This window comes from Rhinoderma darwinii, chromosome 6, assembly GCF_050947455.1.
Source record: "Rhinoderma darwinii isolate aRhiDar2 chromosome 6, aRhiDar2.hap1, whole genome shotgun sequence".
Lineage (NCBI taxonomy): Eukaryota > Metazoa > Chordata > Amphibia > Anura > Rhinodermatidae > Rhinoderma > Rhinoderma darwinii.
The window spans coordinates 43,317,863-43,333,359 of NC_134692.1; the positions used below are offsets into that span (position 1 = coordinate 43,317,863).

The window sequence follows — 15,497 nt, forward strand, 5'->3', positions numbered from 1 at the left end:
AACTTAACTTGAATGAGGTATGAAAGGCATGGCTTATAATAATGTATAGGGAATATACATTTTAGGAAAGTATTAGTAATTCTATGTATGAAATGTCTACTTTTATTTATGTTTTCAGATATCTAGATTACTGAACAGTGGCTGTAAACTAAACAGATGTATAGCCATAAAGAGACTTGGTTAGAGTCCAAAGCTGTAAAAAGTTATGGTAAGACCACTTTCACCTTTGTTTGACCTCAATGACAGAACATCTTGGTAAGTTTCTTAATACTCACAGGTCCCAGCTTCAGATCTTGCAAGATGTCATCAAAGTACTGAAACTCTGAGATTTCCAGTTCCACCAGCTCATCCTTTAATTCTAATATCCGTCCCATCACTCCATCTAGAACCAGCCTTATCACCCTTCTCTTTTGTGGATGTGTTATCTGATCATGTGCTAACTCCAGATTGCGGAAGATCTGTAGGTATCGGACATAAAGTGTCCCGAGCTGCTGGGCAACTGCCATTCGATCTTTCTCTGGTTTCGGAGGCACATCTGGCATCTCCTGCTGGAGAAGCTGTGTAAGATCTTGTTGGGCTTCTACCCATAGTTTGTTGTAAAATCTAAAAAAAAAATGAATACGATTATCCACTGTTGCAAGGAGCAGCTAAGATTAACTTTCATTTTAAAAACCATAACTTTCCCAATGTTTTCTTTGGAAATAGGATTTGAGGTTATACATTTTATATTCATCCTTTCTTCTTAGTACTAGATAAACTGGTTCAGGGGTGTAGCTAGGAGGAATGGCAGGGCATGTACCACCTGGGGAGAGGGGCGGCAGGGTATTTAGATGTAAGGCTAAGGCAGCGAACTGAATTTTTGCCACGAGTCATGAAAAGTCTAGCTAAAACTCATGCCGAGATCTATGTCAACTTTTCACTTTCCTGATGTTACAGATCCTGATGGCTCATTGCTACTATCAATTTTATTATTAATTATTAGTCTTTTTATCTTGTTCTTTAAGAAGGTGCCATTATCATTAGGGCACTACTCAAAGTCTAATATGGGTAAGGTGACAAGTTTATACTCAAGATGACCTTGAATTTTAAACGGCGTTTCCACCCAAAATATAAAAAATATTATATATTAATAAATTGGAAGTCAGAGAGGTAGCCCAAGGTAACTATAATTCTCTTTTATTTTAAAGATATGGGCATTTTTTCTGTTTTGTTGCAACACATGTTTGCAAAAGTGACAACTGGAAGTGCTGCCATATTGGTTGTCAATTTTTGATTTGCTTCTTAGAAACAGGTAACAGTCTGTTTATTTTGTCAGCCTGTTCTTTTGGTAGCAATGTGACAGTTTTATCATCCATTTCTGAGAAATTAAGTCAAAAGTGACAGCCATTATAACTGGACTTCCTGGGGTCACTTTTACAAAAATTGCTCTGGACAACAAAGCAGAAAAATATCAACAGCCGTATGTTGGGAGCCAAGAACAAATCGTACACCTTCTGTGGGAAAAGCATTAATCTCATATAATGGGATCCCCTCATGTCAATGGCTCTATATATATGACTCATGCATGGAGCCTTTGATACACTTGTGGGAAACAAGCCTCAAAGCCCCTTTACACGGGCTGATGATGGGGAACTTGAGCACACTTTTGAACGGTGCAACAGGCAACATGCCAAGCAATCGACCGACAAACCAGCAAAGTTTTTTGGCTGATCGGATCTTTTATGCGGGCATTAAAATCCTCTGTTTTTGGTAGCGCTTCTCCCCGTGTACATAGGGGACGTGCTGCCAACAATAATGAAACTGCCTGTGCCTTAACTATCGCACTAACGATCATTGGGACACATATAGTAGTGACGATTGCTGCAGGTAAATAGAGCTAAATGAGCGCCAATCGGCACTCGTTACAGCCAGAAATTCCAGTTTTTGTCCTGCCAACGTAAAAGGACCTTTAGAATGACGAGCTGTATCACTTCTATTATAGTCTTCTGGCGTGATTGGAAATGGTCATGCACAAAAGCCAAAGGGAGAGGTCATTGTTTCTACTATGTTTTTTACGTTAACATGTTAATACTTTTTCTTTTAATAAGGATTATTAAATATCTGATGTTCAAGCCCATATATGCTATATTTTCTCGACAGTTTCCCATATTAACCCTTGTATACAAAAGTGATTATATATAAGGCAAAAGCAAATTGGTACACATTCTAAATCTATAATTGTATTAACGCCTTGGTAAGATCTAGAACACATACCGTATGTAATTCTCAGAATATTTATACCTGGTTGTGTCATTCGTTGACTCTAAGAGTAGCCTTATACTGTGTATGCCTATGAAACAGGGGCATTTTAAAAAGTAGAATGAACTTATGTGCTAATAGAGGGAGCAAATCCAAAATATTGGTAAACCTTCACTTAGATATTAATGAACTGCTATAAATGCCATACTCTAATATATCAAGCAGATCACTCAAAAACCAGCCTCAGCACTAGTGGGCTCAAATATTATGCATTGTTTCATTGCCAGAAGATATTTTATACAAGGCTTAAAAATCTGCATAAAAGCCCACGCAACTTAGTATTTAGATCTTTTATTTTTTTATTTTGGGCTGAAAAAGTGTAAACAGTAATCTGTATAGGGTAAGCACCTTCTTCTTACAATACATCCACTTATCCCAGATGGATGAATGTAGTATTCTGTTTCTAAAGAGTGGGTATAGAGAACAATAAGGTAATATTATGGCATTGTGCTATTGAGTTCACTTGGTGCACATGGCAGCTGCAAATCTCTGAACTCAATAGAGGGGGTGGATGGAAGGGTTAGGGGTGCCGGGCGTCCTGTGCTGAGGTGGGGCTAAAAATGCATATATGTAATGGGTTCTGGTGTCACCATGGTGCCCGCTTTGTTCAAAGATAATAATGAGGTTGGCACAAATTCAGCTGAGAAGGTCTTTGGGCAGCTTTAATGTGCAAACTGCTTACTCTGCCAAATTCCTTCTGTAGTTGTGCTGTGAGGTTGAGACTCACGTCCGTTACACCTTAACATACCCTGGCAGATGCAGGCTCTTCATGAACTTTTGGGTAAATGTTACCCATGATGGCCAGTGAAAGCAGACAAGACCCTGCTTCAAGCGTTCTCCAAGAATGTAGTTTTATGAGAGTATCTACTATTCCCTATTACTTAATATAACTGAACATAGCTGTTTCTTAATTCAATGTAATAAAGTATATTACAAGTGTAACTAACGTGCAAAAAGTCATAGGTTATAATAATGAAAACCATCTGTAATCAGAAACCCCAACTGGTGTTTTATTCCTGATTGATGTAAAGAAAGACACTGTAAAATCTAACAGCCATTAACTTAAACAAAGTGAAATTCTATTCATATGTTTTATTTTATGTACTGAAACGATTGCGATCTATAAATACGTTCTGACCACATTAATATGCAGCCCCTTTTACCAACCATGTGGGCCACACATACTTTTAGATTGCCCATGTTTGTGGAGTCTGATCAATCAATCAAGTGCAACTAAACTAAATTAGATCCTTAATCGACCAACACATATTTTTGAAGAGACGTTTTTCTTCTAGCTTTTTTTTTTTTATAACACTGTAATGTTTATTTCGTAACTCCTTTTAAAGACAGCCCAAAGTGGTGGAAATGGAAATGGACTCACGAAAAAATTGTGTGCACATGGGAGTCACTAATTATCTATATTTTATACCCATAGGCACCCTGTATGCCACTGTATGGTGCCTCGTTGAGGAACTGTATACTCCCCCTGTGGAAACATGGACAACAAAAATATTGAAAACAGGTGGGACAATACCGTTTGTAACCGATCTGTGTTCTTTTGTAAAAGGCATATAATAGAACTACTAAGTTGAATTGGTTGAGCTAACCATAGGCACAACACTATGTAGCGCTTGTCATGCAGGTCACCAGTTCCAAGTGTTACCTGCTGCACTGATCTAGAGCTCCATGTTCTCCCTTGACGGGTACAATGTATAATAATGGCAGCAAATGTAATTCGGGTGCTGCTGGTTCAGAGTATGGAGAATTTTACTCTTCAGTTATTCTTCCGAAGAAGATACAGCTTGTGTCTACCCAATCGAAGATCCCAGGACGGGATCGCAACGTGTCTTATCACTAAGGCCTCGTTCACATCAGCATCGGGCTTCCGTTCATGGATTCTGTTAGACCTTTCCGTCGGAGGAACCCATGAACGGAAAGGCAAACGGAAACCAGGGCTTCCGCTTGCATTACCATTTATTTCAATGGTAATGCTTACGTTGCAAGTGGTTTCCATTTGTTTCTGTTCCGTAAGGTTTCAGTTTTTTTTAGCGGAAACAATAACGCAGTCGACTACACTATTGTTTCTGCTACAAAACGGATACCTTACAGAACGGAAACAAATGGAAACCATTTGCAACGGAAGCATTACCATTGAAATCAATGGTAATGCAAATGGAAGCTATCGTTTCCATTTGGCTTTCTGTTCATGGGTTCCTCCGACGGAAAGGTCTAAAAGAACCCATGAACGGAACCAATGCTGATATGAACGTGGCCTTATAAATTATCTTCTTTGGAAGAATAACTGATGAGTACAGTTCTTCATAGACTGAACCAGCAATGCCCGAAAAGCTATAGGAACAGGTTTTTTTCCGCATTTGCAGTCACAAGAGGAAACATGAAATTAGGGACAAAGGGGATACAGTATGGGTCCATGTAATTTTATAAATTTTATAAATTTACGAATATGTACGACATAAATCCATAGTGTAGCCGTGTGAATGAGGCCTTACCATCCTGAATAACATGTATAGAACAATACACTTGAGTTTCATTTACAAATATTCTGCTGTTTAGTGACACATAGGAAGATGTATAATGTTCAAGTCTTGTGGTTCAGTAGGTACACCAATAAGGTATGACTGCAGAAGAGCACAGTGCATTGATTTCCCAGGAACTAAATGACTAACTATTTGCTCGTCCACATAGTTGTAGCCTCCACCATTTTTACGTAATACGTTCAATTTACAATTTTTCTTGCTATTAAATGTATCACCTTATTTGAAAATCTTATAAATACACACCACATTGTATTTGGAAAATATCATATTGTGCAATAACCAATTACTCTTTGCCCACTTGCTACTCATAATAATGTTGGGGCAGCCTGGCGCAGTCATAGTTACTCATGTTATGAGCATACATAAGCATTAACAGACTGTACTGATTTTTTCCATCCCTCATTTCTAACCGAAAAACATAAAAGGCGTAGAGAAAAAAAAATTACTTGCAGAGAAGTAACAAAAAAACACAGGGTGGGGAGTAAAAGCCTCAGATGTGAAATTCCCAGTCAGGCAGAAAATGTGCAGTTCAACACATCCTCCTAAGGGCATGACCACACATGGCGGAATTCCTCCGCAACTGTCCGCATCGATGCCGCACAGAATCTGCGTTGCAGATTCTGCAGCGGATCTGCACAAAATGTGCAGTACATTGATGCGGACTAGCTGCTGCAGACTGCGGGAAAAGTGCTTCCCTTCTCCCTATCAGTGCAGGATAGAGAGAAGGGACAGCACTTTCCCTAGTGAAAGCAAACGATTTTCATACTTACCGGCCGTTGTCTTGGTGACGCGTCCCTCTTTCGGCATCCAGCCCGACCTCCCTGGATGACGCGCCAGTCCATGTGACCGCTGCAGCCTGTGCTTGGCCTGTGATTGGCTGCAGCCGTCACTTACACTGAAACGTCATCCTGGGAGGCCGGACTGGAGACAGACGAAGGGAGTTCTCGGTAAGTATGAACTTATATGTTTTTTTACAGATACATGTATATTGGGATCGGTAGTCACTGTCCCGGGTGCAGAAACAGTTACTGCCGATCGCTTAACTCTTTCAGCACCCTGGACAGTGACTATTTACAGACGTCTCCTAGCAACGCTCCCGTCATTACGGGAGCCCCATTGACTTCCTCAGTCTGGCTGTAGACCTAGAAATACCTAGGTCCAGCCAGAATGAAGAAATGTCAAGTTAAAAAAGCAAGACGCATCCGCAGCACACATGACATGTGCATGACAGCTGCGGACTTCATTGCGGAACTTAGAATCTCCATTGAAGTCAATGGAGAAATTCCGCCATGAGTCCGCCACTGCTCCGCAACAGACAGAGCATGCTGCGGACACCAAATTCCGCTCCGCAGCCTATGCTCCGCAGCGGAATTGTACGCATCGTGTAAACGAACACTGCTAAATTAAAGTGAAAGTCAATGGAGAAACGGCTCCGCTGCGGATTAACGCTGCGGAGTGTCCGCAGCGGAATTTAAGTGGAATTCCGCCATGTGTGAACCCGCCCTAATTCTTTTATGAATGCACCTGTTCTTATAAAGCACATGTGAAGTACACAGAGATCTATATTATTCTGCCTCTCCAGACAGTCATTGATCTGGTTATGGGGTGACAATCTAACCACTTATCGTTTTCCATTAAAGGGGATGTGTCGTTTGTACCGCAAAAAAATTATCTGAAAACTGCTAAATCTCTAACGATGGACACACCCTGAGGGTATGTTCACACGCTTAACAAAAAACGTCTGAAAATACGGAGCTGTTTTCAAGGGAAAACAGCCCCTGATTTTCAGACGTTTTTTGAGCAACTCGCGTTTTTCGTGGCGTTTTTTACGCCCGTTTTTGGAGCTGTTTTCATTGGAGTCTATGAGAAAACGGCTTAAAAAATGTCCCAAGAAGTGTCCTGCACTTCCTTTGACGAGGCTGTAATTTTACGCGCCGTCTTTTGACAGCGACGCGTAAAATGACAGGTCGTCGGCACAGTACATCGGCAAACCCATTGAAAGTAATGGGCAGATGTTTGCCGACGTATTGGAGCCATTTTTTCAGACGTAATTAGAGGCATAATGCGCCTCCATTACGTCTAAAAATAGGTCATGTGAACCCAGGCTTAGGCCTTATTCACACGAACGTGTTCGTTTTGCGCGCGCAAAAAACGCTACGTTTTGCGTGCACAAAAGTTCCGTGTGGCATGAGTATTTGGTGCGGGCCTGCGTGATTTCCGCTCATATGGCAGCGTGATGACACTCTATTTTTATGTTTACAAACATAAAAGCAGGAGGTGCTTTTCTTTTTTCATGCATTTATTTTACAACTGTAGCGCGAATCACGCGCGGCACCCGGAAGTGCATCCTTGTGCTGTGCGCGATTTTCACGCACCCATTTACTTCAATGGGTGCTTGACGCGCGAAAAACGGACGTAATACACGTTCGTGTGAATAAGGCCTAAGGGTCAAATACTAGGATCATTATTCAATTTAACAACAGAGAAGTATGGCCAAACTGGATTTCATTAAGGGCCTGTTCACATCACCGTTCATTTCCGTTCCGGGGTTCCGTCGGAGGTTTCCGTGGGGTGAACCCCACAACGGAAAATGAAAGCACAGCTTCCGTTTCAGTCACCATTGATCTCAATGGTGACAGAAACATCGCTAATGGTTTTCGTTCCTCACCATTCCGGCAGGTTTCCGGTTTTCTGACGGAATCAATAGCGTAGTCGACTCCGCTATTGATTCCGTCGGAAAAGCGGAAACCTGCCGGAATGGTGATGAACGGAAACCATTAGCGATGTTTCCGTCACCATTGAGATCAATGGTGACTGAAACGGAAGCTGTGCTTTCACTTTCAATTTCCGTTGCGGGGTTCACCTGACGGAAACCTCAGACGGAACCCCGGAACAGAAATGAACGGTGATGTGAACAGGCCCTAAGCTGTTTTATTCCCTGAGCAAAGTAGCCAGGTGGAGTTTGGTGCAGTTTTTGCATGCCACACACTAACTCTATGTTCACACGCTTAACAAAAAAACGGCTGCAAATATGGAGCTGTTATCAAGTGAAAACAGTCCCGGATTTTCAGCCGTTTGTAAGCAACTAGTGTTTTTTACGGCCGTTTTTTGAGCTGTTTTTCTATTAAGTCAATGAAAAACGGCTCCAAAAACGGCTCAAGAAGTGACATACACCTCTTTTTACGAGACGTTTTTTTACGCGGCCATTTTTAAAATGCCTTGTGGGAATGGAATGGAATGTTGTAGGTGTCCAGCCCCCGCATGTTTAGCCGTTTTTCAGGGCGTTTATGGCCCGAAAAACGGCTGAAAATAGGCCGTGTGAACATACCCTTAGAAGAAAATTTGTTAAGATTGGCATTTTAGAGGCCAATCTCAATCTACGGAGCACAGAATTAAGAGGCGTCTAATTTATTAAAAGGCACATGATTTTGCAGCACATACTTCCCTTTCTGAAAGCATATCCTTACCCCTATCTGACATTACAACTCAAACACCTGCTTACCCATTTACCCAGTGCCTGCCAGAGAGCACCCCCATTTACATTGCCTACCAGAGATTGACCACAACAACAGTGGCTGCACCCATATATAAGGCTAGAGTTTCCCTATTTACAGTGTCTGTCAGAGAGTGCCTTTGCATATAGCGCCAGCCAGGGAGCTTCTCATGTAGACAGTGCCAGTCCTTTACTCCAGGGCATACTTTAACATACTCACTTCCTCTTTGATCCTGCACTGTCTAGCAGGAATTGATATAAAACAGGCAATCATCAGCTGTTCACAAGTCACTCCCTTCTAGTGGAAGAAGAACTTAGTTGCGCGATCAGTGAGATCGCTGCAGCTGCAAGCACTACTCAATGGTACCTGCATCATGGAGAGAGAAAAAAAGGAGAGTCATTCTGCACCAATTCCAGCTATGTAAAAAAGTAATAATTTGGCATTATAATTCAAGGATGCCCACAGTATTCTAAACCATTTTAACACATTGGTGGGCCTAGTGCAGAGTTTTCATGAGTGGGGCACATTTTTAGACATATTAATGGGAAAATTTGGACTGATAGCTGACGTCTTCTGTGATTGGAGTCATTCCCTCTCCCTTTTCTTCTCAGTCCAGATCATCATGAAAACAATTTTTTTAGCCTTGCCTAGTCGCTGTAGAATTTGCTGGCCAAACATCTTTGGTTCCTTATTTTTCCAGCACATCCCCTATTAATTCCACACCCTCTACGCACATTCACAGTCCTACTGCTACCCTTAATACTGTGCCTATTGCTGCCAAATTACTGTACCTGCTGTGTTGCAAAGTGCCTCCAAAGTGCATCCAAAGTGCCTTGCAAAGTGCCTCCAAATACTGTAGAAGTGTGTAACACAGAAGAGTGCCAGATAGATTGTGTCCTAAAAAATGAGGCTAAACAGATAATGTCTAAGACAGTAATAGCTCCCCAAATGGGGCCCTTGACAGAAGTAGTGCCCTACACAGTAATTGTGCTTAAATGGTGCCCCACATGGTAATAATGTCTAAATGGTGCCCCACATACTAATAATGCCCCTGTTTAGGCCCCACACTATGTAACAGTGTTCCTCATAGTGCTTCCCACAGCAGTAATTGCCTTTTTGTGCACCACATATTCATAATAAACTCCACAGAGTTAATAGACCACTTTGTGTTCCCCCCATAGTGAAAATGTCCCTTTTTGTGCCTCCAAAAACTTATGTTTACCCTACAACGAGCATGTAACAGGTGGTTCTTCAATAATCACAGAGGTTACCAGTTTAACAGTTTTATTAAATAGATTGGTTTTGGAGAGGATCTGGACTCCGCATGAGGTCCCACCAGATCGGGTAGCGCCAAGGTGACCGCAAGATCTTATTGTGCTGCAATGGGTCTAAGAAGGGCTACCGTATGACACAGCCTGTCCCACCTTTAATACACGCAGAGTTGTACTAGTCACTATGCAGGAAAATCGCCTCAGTGGGTTACAGTGGCCGCTACACCCCTGCCTATCAGGCGCACCCAACCGTCCACGACTTTCAAAGTGTTGCCGTGTCACTCCATGCAGCAATCAGAGAGAACGACCCCAGGCCGTGGAGTCACGCACACACAGTTCTTAGTCCAAGGCTTCACAGATTTTGATACTGTCTCTTTAAGGACCACCCAGGCACACCCTTATTCAGCAAAATTAACTTGTAGGTGCTACAATAACTTGCAGTAGCAATACAACTTCCATCAACAAACAACTCTTCTTCTACACAGCCTAGTTCAGACACTCGGGAGGAGAAGCAATGTTTCTGAAGCTTGAGTTGTCCCCATATCTCACCCACTACAGTACATGCTCTGGGGAAGGAAATCTTTGCGAGAGGATTTATTTCAGTCTCACCAATAGCGCCTGCCACATGCCCTTCTGAACTACTATGCCCAGTAGCCCATGAGGCTTTGCTGCTACTTTCCCCTGAAGCAGACTCCTTTTTCCATATCTCTGGACTTCCTATACAACCACCTCATAGCATGGGGATCACGGCCGTCTTCCACGTGACTGCATTAGGCCTCTTCGTAGAAAGCTTCTCTTTGATCTCTCTAACGGTCCATGCTTGCGCTCTCTTCACAATTTGTGGCCTAGGACATCTGTCTCCGCTTCACAGGGTCCTGATCTCATTAACACAGCATTGGCTCTGCTCTGTCTTCCCACCCTGCCTCCCTATATCCTCCCCCTGGCATCCCGACATTCCCTCAGCGCTAGCCTGCAACAAACTCCTCCCCCTGCACATCAGGGGAAGATCTCCTTCACCCCACATGCCCAGGGCATCGACGTCATGGCGCATGACGCTCAGAGCGTTGTTGCCATAATAACGCTGATGCCCTGCTTCCTAATGGCTTTGGGGGCTCCGCTCCCACTGAGGACAACAATTTCTCCCATGCAACTCAAAGACAAACAGCTGGGGAACAGACATGGATCCACCAGGGACAGAACAAAGTTACACCCGAATGAGGTACAGACAAGACTGAGGCAAAAGGTCAGTACATCAGGGGAGAGACACAGACAACAATGGGCACAATATCACTTAAAGGGGCAGTGTCCTCCCCTTACAAGCAGAGCACCCTCTACTCCTCTTCTATAACGTCAGTGGCCCAGCGTAGGTGGAAAAATGTGGTGACGTCATCGCACAGTCTGTGTTGGGACGCTGACATCGAGCACTTCTGATAGGCTGCAGGCCTTTAGTGACCTTTTGCCTAGAAGAGTGGATGGTGGGGCAGGGAGCCAATGGTTCCATCGTCCACTATCGTTTTCAATTATATCCGTGTCCAGAAGACGCAAATAAAGCTGAAAATGGCGCTGCTGCCATGGGGCCTGGTACAGTTGTATTTGCTATATTGTTAAAGCTGCTCTAAAAGCAGCATATTACCGAATTCTAACTTGGGGCCTAGTGTAATCTTAGCCAACAGATCCATTTGCTTATTAAACAAAAATGGAAGCACACTTGTACAAAGTATTTGATTACATCACAACATATAATTTAATCTTCAATTCAGCCATTGGACTCTTGTATGGTTCCATTAGATTGCTTATTTCTATAGAGTAGGAAACCATGAATGGTCCTTGGTGGCTTCCCCTGCTCTCTTACCCTTTCTAATATTGTTTCTAAGAAAAGATTTATATCAAAGTATAGTACTTCTGACTACATAAGGAAAAAGAGCAGAACAGAAATGTCAGGTCAGAAATGTAACGGTACAGCTTTTTGACTGTTGTGTGTATGGGAAACGATTATTGCAGAAATGTAAGACTAATTGTGACTCTGTTACATCTATCGTCTGCTATGCAATTAAAATAGTAAAACAAAAGATGTCTATTATCATTTAATATATAAGCATGTAAAACATTAAAATGAGCCACAATTGAATCAACGGGTATATGAATAGAGTCAGTGTATATATATCATATGTATTCATCTTTGGCCCCCTCCAGCAATAAAGGAATAATCAGTAACTCTGCATCACTGCCTGTTATAACCCACAGAAAGGAGCTGTTTAACAGTGAGTGCCCTAACGATCCATAATTTATCCAGGTTAGACATAATACAAGGCTTATATCCAGGGAAGATTAGTCATAAATGCTTAATCTACTGATTCTTGCCTATTAAACAAATCTGGCGTATCGAAGAATGGCTGTGATATAATGAGGCAGAACGCTCCTGATCGCTACACACATTTCACCTTTAAAAATAACTCTGGCAAATCTCTCTCGATCCTCACTGAATTAATGGGTGCAGCATGCGTCCTGTGTTCAAATCTCCTCATTCTCGTGAAAGATGGGATAAGAGGCGAGTCTTACGGAGATATAACCAGCGTGAAGGGCAATGAACTTATTAAAAGCCCCATTGAGGAGCCTGGCTGCAGCACATTAGATCCTCAAATGCCCAGAGAGTCTACTGGACGCTCTTGCTCTCTGGAACATAATATTTTTAGATGGTCTGATAAAGTGGATCAGATGGTACGAGAAGTGCAAGTTTGTCAGTGTGACTCTATAAATCACACCTGCGCCGCACTCTAGACTGGCAAATCTGCGCTCTGGAAGTGAATACACTCACCATTTGCAGTCATGTGAAAGGCAAAGCATTATAAATTATATGCTATTTTATTTCCTGACATGGATGTAACCAACCTGTTAAACTGATGTCTTGCATTCGAAGCAAACTACTGAGACACAAAGTGAAATATTAGCCATTTTACTCCAATAGTAAGGTCTAGTGCCTGAAATACTTGCTACCACCCTGAGCGTTCAGTGAGACAATCCTAAGGCAAGTGCAAAGTATTATTTCTAGTAGAAAAAAAAGCTTAAAAATAGCACCTACCGAGCAATAAAAGTTTTTTAAAGCTGGATTCACACATTATATATTTGTTGCCGATTTTGTTATTGATTTTGATGTCGTTTTTTTTAACCAAAGCCAGAAGTGGATCCCGAAATAGGAAACGTATACGATTTTCCAGCCTAAGGCCCTGTTCAGTTTTTTTGCAGGTATAAAAAGCTGCCTCAAAATCGACACTTTGAAGTAAAAGCCGCCAGGATCAAAAGTGTCAAAGAAATCCCACTGTTGAATCCAACATGCCCGATCCTTTCTTGAAGAAGAAGGAGGTGTCATTCAGAAGCTTATTACCGCTCTGCACTGAAATAGATACGCATTCTTGGGTGAGCGGAGAAAGATATCGGCCAACAATTATCTTATATGTATGGCCAGCTTTAATGATTGGATTTAGGTTTGATAATTGTATTGACTGGCTTTTTAAGGATACGGTCACATGTGGCAACATCCGCATACGAACAAAACCTGCTCACTTCTGATGTTGCCGGCAAATTTGTGTGTGGCCTTTGGCCACCGCAAGTAAAAAGGGTCTTGGAGGCACGCGGGCGCCACTCCATGGGCCGGTACCCTAAGAGGTGCATTTAAGAACAGGTAATAACATTCAACTTGTTTATTGACTTTGTGTATTCATCACCTAGACCAGCACCATATGTAAACAATAGTGCATAAAGAGAAGGCAGTGAGAATTGCGTCCAGCAGATCAAAACATGTGACTACATCATCCATGGCCTTGTGTCGTGCACAGAGGTCTATCCATGCTCTAATCTCCGTCATAGTGATCTGCACATGCACAGACGTTGGTCCACAGCCCTGATCCCATGGATGATTGTAAGATTCGCAAATTTCCCCTGCTTTCTCTTTATGCGCAATTGCTTACTGAAAGTGCTGGTTTTCTGGGTCTCTGAATTGGGCCAGAAGTAATATACAAAGTAAATGAGAAGTAGGATTATATTAATTATAATAATTGTCTGTGCCTCTTAATAATTTAGGCGCATCTCTATCTGTTAGTGCGCCAGAAAGTAAAATATACGCCAGCTACGGCATGACGTAGATCTGCGCTATATTTTAAGACAGTTTCTGGTGCAAGTTATAGTAAACTTGACGGGCCGCTGTTGACCCAGCCCCCTTCCGCTAAGCCACAGACTTTTTAGAAAAGTCACACATTTTTGCACAAACTGCGACTTTTATGCCGTTTTTGATTTTTCCACACCAGAAACTAGTCGTTAAACTACTAATAAATTCCCCCCCCCCCATTGTTTCTGTGTCAAAGATTAGATAAATGTTTTTTGAATGAAGATCCCAACCAAAAGAAATGATTGCTTCTGACGCAACTGATTTAAAAGGGACAAATGTAATATGATATAAAAATGATAAAATATTTTCTCTCGCCCTCCACCTTAACACCCCGGGAGACCACCCCATGTCCTTTACTTTTTTTCTTGCCTCTTGTTCTGTGTAATATATGCATCTAGTACAGTTGTACTGATGCATAAGTTAATATTCAGATGTCGATTCAGACAACCCTTTTTAATGCATAACCTGTTTGCAGTTGTATTGATTTTATTGGTCCATGAGCCTAAACTGTGTGCTTATTTTTCTTTGTATATAATTGGAAAATGATAACTAAACAATTTTAAAATTTTTTACAAAGGCATGGCAGCCGTTAAGAGGAAGTATGGAGAAGTCTCACAGGCTGAGTGCGCTCCATACTTAGCTAATACAGCTAACACATTATTGATTCCGCCCGTTCAACTACTTAGATACCCCGATCAATAGTGACCACGGCATCTAAGCCATTAGAAAAAGGGGGCATCGTGGGGTGCTGATGGTTGTGATGGCAGCCTGGCGGCCTAATGACGGCTCACAGGTCTGCCATCTTGGTGATCCTATTAAGCCCTGGAAAATGATGAAGAATTAAAAAAAAATTAAAAAATGCTAAACTAATTGCATGCACCAAATGGAGATTGGAGGGTTGGCATAAAGCTGCCCATAGATGGAAGACAAATTTATCCAACAGCAATCTTCTCTGACTCCCCCATAAACATCCTTGTCCGCCATTTTTATCACAGTCTGGTACCTGGTGGTCAGTGGTATAAGCAGGGTCTGTTGACTGGGGGGATGTTCAGTATATGGTTCCTCCTGTTCAGTAATTGTTTCAGTAGGTGGTCCCTGCTGGTCATTAATAAGTCCCGTGTACATCGCTGGTGGTCTGTGGCCTGATTCTAATATACTTGCATATGTCCAACTGCCTCGCGCCTTCACGACTGCCTGTGAGCAGTTGAGATCAACCATTCAGGCTAGGATGACTGACCAGATGAATATGGGCTGTCAAAAGAGCTTGAAAGTAATCGCCACAATGCTGGAGGCAGTGCCTAGGCTTTCTGGGTTTTGCTCAGACCTAACCCAATGTGAGCAAGGCATTTTTTGAGAATGTCCACCTGGGGTCCAATTCTCCCCTATTATTTATTGCAGATGGTATAGTCTATGTATTTGCTTTCTAGAATATCTGTTGGAAAATTCAATATGGCTGCTCTAGAAAGTATAAACTAAAAGGATAAACTAATAAGTCCTGGCAGTAAGCTGCTATAGGAACATGTAAATTTACTTTGGATATATCCACACACCTTATAAGAGGGTATAATTAATAAGATGTTCCATACATAACCGTAAAGTAAAATTAAATCAATAGTACAAAACATTGTAAATAATTATGATGGCTCAGCTCTAATTATATTGCAGATGACAATATTATAATATGCCAGTCCATTGTCATATTAAAAGATGCCCA

At 42.0% G+C, this 15,497-nt stretch overlaps 1 protein-coding gene across 3 annotated transcripts in view; it reads right to left on the minus strand.

Annotated features, from left to right (window-relative positions):
* DRC11 (dynein regulatory complex subunit 11) overlaps window positions 1-15,497 on the minus strand; it is a 158,623-nt gene that overhangs the window by 131,518 nt on the left and 11,608 nt on the right. For 2 of the 3 annotated variants that reach the window (XM_075829612.1, XM_075829611.1), the window contains exon 2: window positions 276-603. In XM_075829612.1, the coding sequence (XP_075685727.1) occupies window positions 276-542 (267 nt within the window). In that variant the 5' untranslated portion in view covers window positions 543-603. Of the gene's footprint in view, window positions 1-275; window positions 604-14,786; window positions 15,084-15,497 lie in introns of those variants that run through there. The other variant, XM_075829610.1, reaches the window with a different exon arrangement.